Source organism: Bombina bombina, chromosome 7 (genome assembly GCF_027579735.1).
Source record: "Bombina bombina isolate aBomBom1 chromosome 7, aBomBom1.pri, whole genome shotgun sequence".
In the NCBI taxonomy this organism is placed as follows: Eukaryota; Metazoa; Chordata; class Amphibia; order Anura; family Bombinatoridae; genus Bombina; species Bombina bombina.
The window spans coordinates 417,658,976-417,673,303 of NC_069505.1; the positions used below are offsets into that span (position 1 = coordinate 417,658,976).

Consider the following 14,328-nt stretch of genomic DNA (forward strand, 5'->3'; position numbering starts at 1 on the left):
ATCACTGCACTAACCCTAGCTAAGTTTATAAGCTGTGTGAACAGCGATACTTTGGCGTAAAGAGAACCTGCTGAAAAGCAGACTGAAGTAAAAAGGTGTGTCATTGTGTACTTAATTTGCATATCTTACCCAGAATCCTTTGCTGCATTGGAAACAATGTAATTCAGAGGTTTTCTGTGGGTAAACAAGCCTCTGGGCCTGTCTAGATTTGTTAATGAACTACACAATGAGTTATTTTTTCTATATTTTGTGCGTAGTGGAGGATTTTAAACTCACCTTTTATCTCCCCCAAATTTAAAATGTTGTTTTATATATATATATATACATACAATGTGGTTGTAATGGGAATTAAAGAGTCATTAAACACTAAATACACGTTATAAGCATATTAAGAATATTCCCCACCTCCCTCTAGTCAGGTTGTTCTCTGGCTGTCACTGTATTCCAGTGCTGATGCGTTTGCGCATGTGCAGCAGTAACTCTCCTTCAGATACCTGCAGTGTAACCTAGGTTCCAAAATGGCAGCTCCCATGATTAAAGGGAAGTGCATGAAATATATTTGGAGTCCCTTTAAATGGATATGAAACCCAAATTTTTTCGTTCATGATTTTAAACAACCATTTTTGGTTCAGCACCTGGGTAGCGCTTGCTGATTGGTGGCTAAATGTAGCCGACTCATAAGCTTACATTCCTGATTTTTCAAATAAAGATACTAAGAGAACAAAGAAAAATTGATAATAGGAGTAAATTAGAAAGTTGCTTAAAATTTCTGCTCTATCTGAATCAAGAAAGGAAAATTTTGGTTTAATATCCCTTTAATTTGTCAGCCTGGATTTACTCCTATTATCAATTTTTCTTTGTTCTCTTACTATCTTTATTTAAAAGCAGGAATGTAAAGCTTAGGAGCTGGCCCATTTTTGGTTCAGAACCTAGGTTATGCTTAATTATTGTTTTGCTAAATGTAGCCACCAATTAGCAAGCGCTATCCAGGGTGCTGAACCTACAATGGACCGGCTCCTAAGCTTTAAATTCCTGATTTTTAGATAAAGATACCAAGAGAACAAAGAAAATTTGATAAGTCAATTAAAAAGTTGCTTAAATTTGCTGCTCTATCTGAATCATTAATGAAAAAAAATGGGTTTACTGTCCCTTTAAAGTAAAAACTCATACACCTGATAAACATGTCCCTGAGTATTAGCTAAATCCCATTTTCATATACAATCTAATATGATATATTAAAGGGACATCAAGCTGATACTTTTATTAATCAGGCAGAGTCTGCAATAAAAGAAAAAATACTTTTATTATCAACTTTCCCATGTCTCAAAGTCTGTTATGGAAACTTACAGGCCCATTTATCAAGCTCCGTACGGAGCTTGAAGGGCCGTGTTTCTGGCGAGTCTTCAGACTCGCCAGAAACACAAGTTATGAAGCAGCGGTCTAAAGACCGCTGCTTCATAACCCTGTCCGCCTGCTCTGAGCAGGCGGACAGGAACCGCCGGAAATCAACCCGATCGAATACGATCGGGTTGATTGACAGCTCCCTGCTGGCGGCCGATTGGCCGCGAGTCAGCAGGGGGCGGCGTTGCACCAGCAGCTCTTGTGAGCTGCTGGTGCAATGTTAAATGTGGAGAGCGTATTGCTCTCCGCATTTAGCGAGGTCTTGCGGACCTGATCCGCAGTCCCTTTGATAAATGGGCCCCTTAGCTCTTTCCTTTGAGAGCATGCTAATGTAGTCTTAGGAGCGTGCACGTGTCTTCAGTACTATTGTTAGAAACACTGCTGTCATAGCGCTCACGCCTGAGCCTACCTCAGTATGCTCTGATGGAAATTAAATCAAGGAGAAAGAGGTCAACCTGATAATAGACGTGACCAGGATTATTTTTGTTTTAATATTGTACATTCTATCTATGTTATTCTGAACGTTTCAGTTGGATTTCTGTGCCGCTTTAATGACTGCCCGACCGCGGATGTGGGCTAACAGGGATGGGAGAATACACTGGGAGGTTGGGCAGTGAGGTGTATTCTGGGATATCTCCCTAGGACAGGTTATGATGAACTCTCGGACTCCCCCTCAGATCGATGAAGCTCCGCCCTCAGCTCTGCGCATCTCATCTTGTCAATCACTTCCATCTCTCGCAGTTTCTGCAGAAACAAGAAACATAAATTAGCAGAGCACACGTACCCTTCTCTGATGGGCTTCAGCCCGGTGACAACGAGTGACACCAACTCTAACACTACTGTCATATTTGGGTATAAGTCAGTACTGGTTTTACATCACTTAATGATCAATATTGACATTATTGAGATCTCTTTTACTCTTGTTTCTATATGGTGTAAAACACAGGGGACAATAAAATAATAATAATAATTAGTATTTATATAGCGCCTTTCTCCCAGTGGGACTCAAAGCGCTTTTTCAGCGCTCGCTCTCGGAATTAATCTAATTGGCAGCTGAATAGTAATAGTTGTTGTTATTACCCAATTTAATGGTACTCATGGTACAATGGTACAATATAACCTTTAAACACAGCCATTGTTTTTGTACCTAATTTTAAATTACTGAGCTGATATGAAAATAATCTTAAAAAGACATGAAAACTAAAACTTTTATTTTATGATTCAGACAGAACATTCAATTTTATACATCATTCCAATTTGCTTCATTCTCTTTTTTTATCCTTTGTTGAAGAAGCAGCAATGCACTACTGGGAGCTAGCTGAGCACATGGGGTGAGCCGAAGACAAGAGGCATATATGTCAACCAACCACCAGCTAGCTCCTGAGCCTACAAATGTATGCTTTTCAACAAAGGATACCAAGAGAACAAAACTTATTCTATAATAAAAGTAAATTGAAAAGTGGTTGAAAATTGATTTAAATCCTTTAGTTCCAGAGAAGCCAATCAGCTGCTGGTCATGTGAGCACATAGGCTACTATGTGTCCACAAAGGGCACATGGGGAGGGAATAGTCCTCCCACCCACCCAGCTTGTCTAGAGTCTGATCCAGGCAGTATATAAGAGCCCTTAACAGCACAGTGTACTGTAAAATTGGTTTCCAAATACTTGTTATTCCAGCTGTATGGGGAAATGTTCCTTTGGGTTTATTTTTCTATGTGAAATAGAGAGAACAATGAACATTTTAGTACCTCTTTGTCACAGCCCCACACTGGGAGCATTGTTTTATCTAAACCTTCTTGTTTACATGTTGTTTTTTTTGTAACCAGAACGAATGTTCAGTAGAGGTGGGGATAAAACAGGCAAAAATCTGCTCTTTCAAATGACAAAATAAAGGTGAAGGAGCTATTTGTAAACAGTTTAATACACTCCAGTGGGTAAAATGGATAACCAGGAACACATAAGAGGATAAAATATTAGAGCCATTTAACTCAACCCTGTGTACCCTAGAGGGGCATGTGACCCCTTGTCAGAAATAATTATGACTGCCACATGACCTTGTCACAGACCATCTAGATATCACATGGTTGTCACATGACATTATGTTCTAGAATGTAACACTAAGTCACCCCTGAATCACACATCACCTGAGAGATCTCTGTACGAATAATGTTCTGATATTCCTTCCCTCGACCCAAAGCTTCCATATCCTCCAGGAACTCCCGCCGCTCCTGAATTTCAGCCACCACTAGAGCGAGAAACATCTGTGTCAGTAGGGGACAGATAAACAGAACAATATCACAACAAAGGCACTCAGGGACAAACAAACGTAAATAAAGTGACAAATACTCTGAGCTTTTTCAGCCAGTACCTGCTTTTAACATCTACATCATTTTATAGAAATCATCAGCTGATTTATCAAATCAAATATTTGGGGATCTGGATAGGTAATAACCCCAATGTATGGTATAAGGCTAACTATCTAAAAAAAATTCAGCAAAGTAAGCCACTGGTCGAACGCTGGTCAGCACTCCCTATCTCTCTTTCTGCTTAAATTACCTTATTAAAATCCTTCTTGTTCCTACAAATTTTATATATAATGCAAAACTTACCAATACCCCTTAAGAACTATATTAGTGATTATGGTGCTTGTGGGGAGGGTGGAAGCCACGCCTTTATTTACGCATTTTGTCTCTTGAAAAGGAATTTGGGGGGTTCGGTCTTCCAAATATTAAGTATTATAGCTGGGTAACTATGATTAAAATTGCAGCAGATTGGCTTACAGGGAAGAATTATTACTCTTCAGTGGGTATAGAAGAAAAATTGATTAGACCCTATTCATTGAAAGCAATCCTCCATCTCCCTAGAAATAAGATACCTTCAGTTGTCTATGGATTAACTCTTATTAGAAACAAACGGCTAGATTACAAGTTTTGCGTTATAAGCAGCTCGGTAATAATTTGCAAGTTATTGTCACCGCTCGCCTCCCTATAACGCTGCTATTACAGGTTTGCAAAAACCCTGTGTTAGCAGGCAATATGGCAGTGTTGAGCTCCATACCGCACTCAAATACCAGCGCTGCTTTGAGCTGGTTTTACGTGCTTATGCACGATTTCCCATAGACATCAATAGGGAGAGCCAGCTAAAACAGCCAATAGAATGCGAGCTCAATCCTATTGGCTGATTGGATCAGCCAATAGGATTGAAGCTCAATCCTATTGGCTGATTGCATAAGCCAATAAGATTTTTTCACCTTTAATTCCGATTGGCCGATAGAATTCTATCAGCCAATCGGAATTCAAGGGACGCCATCTTGGATGACGTCCCTTAAAGGAACCGAAGAGTTCCTTTAAGGGACAGAAGGACAGAAGAGGATGCTCCGCGCCGGATTTCTTGAAGATGGAGCCGCTCTGCGTCAGAAGGATGAAGATAGAAGATGCCGTCTGGATGAAGACTTCTGCCCGCATGGAGGACCACTTCTTGCCGCTTGGATAAAGACTTCTCCCGGCTGGATGAGGATGGATGTCCGGTCTTCAAAAACTGTAAGTGGATCTTCGGGGGTTAGTGTTGGGTTTTTTAAGGGTTTATTGGGTGGATTTTATTTTTAGATTAGGGGTTTGGGCACCGAAAAAGAGCTAAATGCCCTTTTAAGGGCAATGCCCATCCCATTTTATTTGGGGGGTTTGGTTGTGTGGGTGGTGGGTTTTACTGTTGGGGGGTTGTTTGTATTATTTTTTTTTACAGGTAAAAGAGCTGATTTTTTTGGGGCAATGCCCAGCAAAAGGCCCTTTTAAGGGCTAATGGCAGTTTAGTTTAGGCTAGGGTTTTTTTTTTAATTTGGGGGGACTTTTTTATTTTGATAGGGCTATTAGATTAGGTATAATTAGTTTAAATATTTGATAATTTCTTTTTTATTTTTTGTAATTTAGTTAATTGTATTTAATTAATGTAATTTATTTAATTGTAGTGTAATGTTAGGTGTTAGTGTAAGACAGGTTAGGTTTTATTTTACAGGTAAATTTGTATTTATTTTAACTAGGTAGTTAGTAAATAGTTAATAACTATTTACTAACTAATCTACCTAGTTAAAATAAATAAAAACTTACCTGTGAAATAAAAATAAAACCTAAGATAGCTACAATGTAACTATTAGTTATATTGTAGCTAGCTTAGGTTTTATTTTACAGGTAAGTATTTATTTAGTTTTAAGTAGGAATAATTTAGGTATTAATTTTAATTTTGAATAATTTAAATTATGTTAAAGTTAGTGGGTGTTAGGGTTAGGGTTAGACTTAGGGTTAGGTTCAGGGGTTAATAACTTTAGTATAGTGGCGGTGATTTTGGGGGCAGCAGATTAGAGGTTAATTACAGTAATGTAGGTTGCGGCAATGTTAGGGACAGCAGATTAGGGGTTAATAATATTTAATTAGTGTTTGCGATGCTGGAGTACGGCGGTTTAGGGGTTAATGTGTTTATTATAGTGGCGGCGATGTCCGGAGCTGCAGATTAGGGGTTAATAAGTTTATTTTAGTGTTTGCGATGCGGGAGGGCCTCGGTTTAGGGGTTAGTAGGTAGTTTATGGGTGTTAGTGTACTTTGTAACACTTTAGTTATGAGTTTTATGCTACAGCTTTGTAACATAAAACCCATAACTACTGACTTTCAGTTTACGATACGGATCTTGTAGTTATAGGCTGTACCGCTCACTTTTTGGCCAGACAGGCAAACTCGTAATACCGGCGCTATGGAAGTCCCATTGAAAAAGGACTTTTTGAAAGCTGCGGTAGTTACGTTGCTTTACGGCCAAAAAAGTGTGCGGTACAGCTGTACCTGCAAGACTCATAATACCAGCGGTAGTGAAAAAGCATCGTTATGAAGCTTTTTCACTCATAAAGCAAAACTCTTAATCTAGCCGATAGTTATTGCCTGGCAGAAATTTGCTGGGGAATTACAAATTAATTCTAGAGTATTGCGCTACCTTACTATCGTTGGTAACCCCAAATTTCTGCCAGGGCTAGATTCAGGGGTATTCCAGATCTGGAAAGGGAAAGGACTTGAATTCTTAATTCAGCTGGCAGAAACCGGTCTCTAGTCTTATAAACTGTTCGGCCAAATTCAAAGTGACTATAATATTCCTAAACAACTTTTTTTGGATTCTTACAGCTAAGACAATTTTTTACTCATACTATAAGAGATTTTGGACCATCATGGGATCTGGGTAGAATTGAGAAAAATATTCAGGCTTACTAAGCAGGCACCCACTCTATTTCTTTATGGTACAAAATGCTCATAAGAAAGCAAGGCCTTGCATATTTAGAAGAAATTACTGGTAAATGGCAAAGGTCCTTTCCAGACCTGGAAATGCAGGATATCAAAAGTAGTTTCTTGAGGGTTGGATATAGGACATCGACCTGGAGAGAATCACACAGTAAACTGATTAACTTTTCATTTATTACACCCCAAAGATTAGCTAAGTGGAAAAAAGATGAAGGGCGATGTTTTCACTGTAGCGCCGGCAGAGCAGACTTATTGCATTGTTTTTGGACATGCCCTAAGATTCGCCAATTTTGCCAATATTGGCTTAACAAATTTATATCACAAGAGTTAAAGCTTCTCCCCCAAAGTATCTTTTTCCTTCTCCCCACAAATCAGATTATCTTAGAACAACGCCAACTCATTTATACTACTATACTCATAGCAAGGAATTTAATATTGCAGCACTGGAAGTCGCACAAGTGACCTAGTATAGAAGCATTTGTCCAGACAGTTTATACACAGTTAATTACAGAGCAATATGAGGTTGATGTTGCCAATTCCTTAAAATTTACCAGTTCTTTTAAGAAATGGCTACAAGTAATTCTGTCACTCCCTTACCCAGTACAAATTCAAATTATACGTCCATTACGAAAGGCTGAAGCATTCCATATAGCAATACAGAGTGGCCTTCTTCCCGCCTATTGGATGGCGGGTAGTGGAGCTGAGGGGTGGGGGTCCCCCATTTTTTTCTCTTCGTTCTCCTTTTTTTTTTCCTTTTGTGTGTCTCCCTTTTTGTCTGTATGTATGTTTTTCTTAATATAATCTGAAAGACAGGGGTCTGATCTGTCGGCCATCGATTAATAATGGCAAATATAATATAATGTTTGGTATTATAGACAGGCAGTAAGAATGTATACTTGTTTAATTTAGCTGACATACGTCTCACAAAGTGTACTGATTGTGAAGTTATGACAAAGTAATCTGGATGTTGTATCTTATTATGGTTATACTGTCTAATGTGTTTTGTAATACAGACTAGAGGTCACTGTTTCTTCTTTGTGATATGTATATTGACGGATAAATAAAGATAAAAAAGAAATCATCAGCTGATGTCTCTTACACTCATCAAATCTGTCCTCCTCCTCTTCCTTTGGCTCCTGTGTTTGTGGAGGGGCCCGGGATGGTTCCGGAAGGTCTTTCCCAGTAGCCATCAGGTTCTGTAATCTGTGCTTCTCCTTGTTCAGGTCTCCTGGGTGGAAGAAAAGCAATATATAAAGCATCTTGTTAAATTAACAATATAACAATATGTTGATGCCAGTGAAGGTTACGCTATTCATTTGTTACTGCAACATGGGACAATATAAGGAAAATGGTCATTTTCTATATAATAAGCGATGATCTCTTGACTTCAAGTTATCAGGACAGGTTCAGACAACCCTGGTTTTCTGTGAGGAGACATAGACTTAAACTGAATGCATATAATCAGGACAGGCTCAGACAGTGCTGGGTGTCTGATGTAAGGTGACTACTGACTGCACATTATCAGGATAGACTCAGACAGTGCTGGGTGTCCAATGTAAGGTGACTACTGACTGCACATTGTCAGGACAGGCTCAGACAGTGCTGGGTGTCTAATGTAAGGTGACTACTGACTGCACATTGTCAGGACAGGCTCAGACAGTGCTGGGTGTCTAATGTAAGGTGACTACTTTCTGCACATTATCAGGACAGGCTCAGGCAGTGCTGGGTGTCTAATGTAAGGTGACTACTGACTGCACATTGTCAGGACAGGCTCAGGAAGTGCTGGGTGTCTAATGTAAGGTGACTGACTGCACATTATCAGGACAGGCTCAGACAGTGCTGGGTGTCTAATGTAAGGTGACTACTGACTGCACATTATCAGGACAGGCTCAGACAGCGCAGGGTGTCTAATGTAAGGTGACCTACTGACTGCACATTATCAGGACAGGCTCAGGCAGTGCTGGGTGTCTAATGTAAGGTGACTACTTTCTGCACATTATCAGGACAGGCTTAGGCAGTGCTAGGTGTCTAATGTAAGGTGACTACTGACTGCACATTATCAGGACAGGCTCAGACAGCGCAGGGTGTCTAATGTAAGGTGACCTACTGACTGCACATTATCAGGACAGGCTCAGGCAGTGCTGGGTGTCTAATGTAAGGTGACTACTTTCTGCACATTATCAGGACAGGCTTAGGCAGTGCTAGGTGTCTAATGTAAGGTAATTTACTGACTGCACATTATCAGGACAGGCTTAGGCAGTGCTGGGTGTCTAATGTAAGGTGACTACTGACAGCACATTATCAGGACAGGCTTAGGCAGTGCTGGGTGTCTAATGTAAGGTGACTAATGACTGCACATTATCAGGACAGGCTTAGGCAGTGCTGGGTGTCTAATGTAAGGTGACTAATGACTGCACATTATCAGGACAGGCTCAGACAGTGCTGGGTGTCTAATGTAAGGTGACTAATGACTGCACATTATCAGGACAGGCTCAGGAAGTGCTGGGTGTCTAATGTAAGGTGATTACTGACTGTACATTATCAGGACAGACTCAGACAGTGCTGGGTGTCTAATGTAAGGTGACTACTGACAGCACATTATCAGGACAGGCTCAGGCAGTGCTGGGTGTCTAATGTAAGGTGACTAATGACTGCACATTATCAGGACAGGCTCAGGAAGTGCTGGGTGTCTAATGTAAGGTAATTTACTGACTGCACATTATCAGGACAGGCTCAGGCAGTGCTGGGTGTCTAATGTAAGGTGACTACTGACTGCACATTATCAGGACAGGCTCAGGCAGTGCTGGGTGTCTAATGTAAGGTGATTACTGACTGTACATTATCAGGACAGGCTCAGGAAGTGCTGGGTGTCTAATGTAAGGTAATTTACTGACTGCACATTATCAGGACAGGCTCAGGCAGTGCTGGGTGTCTAATGTAAGGTGACTACTGACTGCACATTATCAGGACAGGCTCAGGCAGTGCTGGGTGTCTAATGTAAGGTGATTACTGACTGCACATTATCAGGACAGGCTCAGGCAGTGCTGGGTGTCTAATGTAAGGTGACTACTGACTGCACATCATCAGGACAGGCTCAGGCAGTGCTGGGTGTCTAATGTAAGGTGACTTAGTGACTGCACATTATAAGGACAGGCTCAGACAGTGCTGGGTGTCTAATGTAAGGTGACTACTGACTACACATTATCAGGACAGGCTCAGACAGTGCTGGGTGTCTAATGTAAGGTGACTACTGACTGCACATTATCAGGACAGGCTCAGACAGTGCTGGGTGTCTAATGTAAGGTGACTACTGACTGCACATTATCAGGACAGGCTCAGACAGTGCTGTGTGTCTAATGTAAGGTGATCTACTGACTGCACATTATCAGGACAGGCTCAGGCACTGCTGGGTGTCTAATGTAAGGTGACACTGACTGCACATTATCAGGACAGGCTCATAGTGCTAGGTGTCTAATGTAAGGTGACCACTGACTGCACATTATCAGGACAGGCTCAGGCAGTGCTGGGTGTCTAATATAAGGGGACTACTGACTGCACATTATCAGGACAGGCTCAGACAGTGCTGGGTGTCTAATGTAAGGTGACTACTGACTGCACATTATCAGGACAGGCTCAGGAAGTGCTGGGTGTCTAATGTAAGGTGACTACTGACTGCACATTATCAGGACAGGCTCAGAGAGTGCTGGGAGTCTATTGTAAGGTGACCTACTGAGTGCACATTATCAGGACAGGCTCAGAGAGTGCTGGGTGTCTAATGTAAGGTGACCTACTGACTGCACATTATCAGGACAGGCTCAAAGAGTGCTGGGTGTCTAATGTAAGGTGACTTACTGACTGCACATTATCAGGACAGGTTCAGGCAGTGCTGGGTGTCCAATGTAAGGTGACCTACTGACTGCACATTATCAGGACAGGCTCAGGCAGTGCTGGGTGTCTAATGTAAGGTGACTACTGACTGCACATTATCAGGACAGGCTCAGAGAGTGCTGGGTGTCTAATGTAAGGTGACTACTGACTGCACATTATCAGGACAGGCTCAGAGAGTGCTGGGAGTCTAATGTAAGGTGACCTACTGAGTGCACATTATCAGGACAGGCTCAGAGAGTGCTGGGTGTCTAATGTAAGGTGACCTACTGAGTGCACATTATCAGGACAGGCTCAGGCACTGCTGGGTGTCTAATGTAAGGTGACTACTGACTGCACATTATCAGGACAGGCTCAGAGAGTGCTGGGAGTCTATTGTAAGGTGACCTACTGAGTGCACATTATCAGGACAGGCTCAGAGAGTGCTGGGTGTCTAATGTAAGGTGACTTACTGACTGCACATTATCAGGACAGGTTCAGGCAGTGCTGGGTGTCCAATATAAGGTGACCTACTGACTGCACATTATCAGGACAGGCTCAGGCAGTGCTGGGTGTCTAATGTAAGGTGACTACTGACTGCACATTATCAGGACAGGCTCAGAGAGTGCTGGGAGTCTATTGTAAGGTGACCTACTGAGTGCACATTATCAGGACAGGCTCAGAGAGTGCTGGGTGTCTAATGTAAGGTGACCTACTGACTGCACATTATCAGGACAGGCTCAAAGAGTGCTGGGTGTCTAATGTAAGGTGACTTACTGACTGCACATTATCAGGACAGGTTCAGGCAGTGCTGGGTGTCCAATGTAAGGTGACCTACTGACTGCACATTATCAGGACAGGCTCAGGCAGTGCTGGGTGTCTAATGTAAGGTGACTACTGACTGCACATTATCAGGACAGGCTCAGGCAGTGCTGGGTGTCTAATGTAAGGTGACCACTGACTACACATTATCAGGACAGGCTCAGGCAGTGCTGGGTGTCTAATGTAAGGTGACTACTGACTGCACATTATCAGGACAGGCTTAGGCAGTGCTGGGTGTCTAATGTAAGGTGACTTACTGACTGCACATTATCAGGACAGGCTTAGGCAGTGCTGGGTGTCTAATGTAAGGTGACTTAGTGACTGCACATTATCAGGACAGGCTTGGGCAGTGCTGGGTGTCTAATGTAAGGTGACACTGGTTGCACATTATCAGGACAGGCTCAGACAGTGCTGGGTGTCTAATGTAAGGTGACTACTGACTGCACATTATCAGGACAGGCTCAGACAGTGCTGGGTGTCTAATGTAAGGTGACCACTGACTGCACATTATCAGGACAGGCTCAGGCAGTGCTGGGTGTCTAATGTAAGGTGACCTATTGACTGCACATTATCAGGACAGGCTCAGGCAGTGCTGGGTGTCTAATGTAAGGTGACCTATTGACTGCACATTATCAGGACAGGCTTAGGCAATGCTAGGTGTCTTATGTAAGGTGACTACTGACTGCACATTATCAGGACAGGCTCAGGCAGTGCTAGGTGTCTAATGTAAGGTGACCACTGACTGCACATTACCAGGACAGGCTCAGAGAGTGCTGGGTGTCTAATGTAAGGTGGCTACTGACTGCACATTATCAGGACAGGCTCAGACAGTGCTGGGTGTCTAATGTAAGGTGACCTACTGACTGCACATTAACTCAACAGGAACCAGCACTATAACCCGGAAAACTGACACATCCGTGGGCCACTGCCAAGCCCACAATCAAATAGTAAGAACAGCACAGAGGTGTCAGATTAAAAATCCCTTTATTTAGAACATGGGGATCAACAATGAACACAACGTTTCGGGGCGGTCCCCTTAATCATGTGATGTCATAGCACAGCCTTACAATTTCCTTTATAGCATCAACAATTCATGTGTTTAATTACTCAATTAATTAATTAACTCAGCAACTGAAGACTGTCAAATTTATACAAAGTCATAAAAAACCACTTGTCATATATAAAAAAATATAAGCCAAACTCTATATACATATACAAACAAGTTAAAAAGACTCACAGTGTAACTGATTACATGATTATATATTCTGTCAAATTATCTTGTTACACCGGCAAGAACTGACATATTGTAGCAAACTTGATGTTATAAACCAACAGCCCACCATGCAGTAACCACAGTTAGCAACATTCAAATGGCAACCTATTATGTTTGACATAAATATTGGAGAGGCACTTAACAAGGGGCCAGAGAGCCTTAAAGGGAATTTAATAAAAAACTGACCAATCAATCTCTTTATTAAGACCTTTTGGTTCTAAGGTATCTAATTTAAATATCCAAAAGACCTCGCGTTGTTTTAATAGCAAATCTCTATTGCCCCCACGTCTTGGAATCTCAATTTTCTCAATTACCTGAAATCGCAATTGATTAATTTGATGTCCAAATTCTAAGAAATGTGCTGCTACAGGAGCTTTAATGTTCCCGCATCTTATGTTGCTCTTATGTTCGGTTATTCTATCTTTAATACGCCTTGACGTTTCACCGACATAGCCACGCCCACATGGGCATTTAATCAGATAAACAACATAAGATGCGAGACATGTATAGTGCCTGTTATGTTTAAATTTATGTCCTGTCAAGGGATGAGTGAAATAAGGGCCCTTAATTATTGAGCTACAATTGATACATCCAAGACATGGAAAACATCCCACATTTCTATCGCTAATATAAGTTTGTTTAGGGGCGAAGGACCGGCCGGAAGAAGAAGGGAACCTAGTGGTAAATATCTCTAACCAGGTATTAACAGAGACAGAACATAAGGTACTACAAAAAGGACTATCATTTTGCCCGACCAAATCTTGTGATTTTTTTACACTCTATCAAGACCTACACAAGTTTTTTAGGACGGTGAGACTCAAACATTGGCATAATAAATTCGGCAAGACAACAGTAAGTGAGGTTTCTACTGTCTGTCCTAATAATGGTTTAAACATCAAGAGACTTGGACTGTATAACAAGAGTTCCTTTTTTCCAAGCAATACACACTATGGGATTGAGACTTTTGAGAACTTGGTTCTCAATGATATTGCGAAACTAAGGAATAAGTCACAGAAACCACACATATCCAGAAAATTGGGTCCTGTTAATTTCACCACTGTTGAACATTAAGCCCTCAAAGGTTTGAGCAATAGACATGAGATTGTCCTAAAAGCAGCGGACAAGGGCGGTGCCACAGTGGTGTTAAATTTACAGGACTACAAGAGTGAGATTTATTCACAATTAAATGATGATAAAGTATATAAGAGAATTGAATTTAACCCTGTGTTGAGGATTGCAAAAGAGATTAAAATCATTGTTGACAATGCATTGAAACAGGGTGTTATTAATAAAGATACGGCGAAATTTTTGGTAGTGCAGGACCCTATAACACCTGTGTTCTATGCACTACCAAAAATACACAAATCCCTGAACAAGCCACCGGGTCGGCCCATTGTGGCAGGGACTGGGTCTATTTTTTCTAAGATTGCAGTCTTTTTAGACAAAATTTTACGTCCACATGTAGAACAGTCAAGCACATTTATTAAAGATACTGGTGACTTTCTGGATAAGTTGGGTAATTTACAGATGTACACTGATAAGTTTATTTTATACTCCTTAGATGTCACCAGTCTGTACACTTCTATTACCCACGAAAGTGGCTTAGGGGCTACTAGAACAGTATTGTATAGCAGTGGCTTGTTTACTGAGGGGCAGATCCACTTCCTTATGCAGTTATTAGGGATTGTGTTGTACA

General features: G+C 41.4%; 1 protein-coding gene across 1 annotated transcript in view; it reads right to left on the reverse strand.

Annotated features, from left to right (window-relative positions):
• Window positions 1-1,284: 1,284 nt before the first annotated feature.
• C7H22orf23 (chromosome 7 C22orf23 homolog) overlaps window positions 1,285-14,328 on the reverse strand; it is a 36,886-nt gene continuing 23,842 nt past the window's right edge. Inside the window, exons 5-7 of the mRNA XM_053721244.1 lie at window positions 7,773-7,901; window positions 3,545-3,645; window positions 1,285-2,145 (exon numbers count right to left, since the gene is read on the reverse strand). Coding sequence (XP_053577219.1) covers window positions 2,050-2,145; window positions 3,545-3,645; window positions 7,773-7,901 — 326 coding nt within the window. The 3' untranslated portion in view covers window positions 1,285-2,049. The remainder of the gene's footprint in view (window positions 2,146-3,544; window positions 3,646-7,772; window positions 7,902-14,328) is intronic.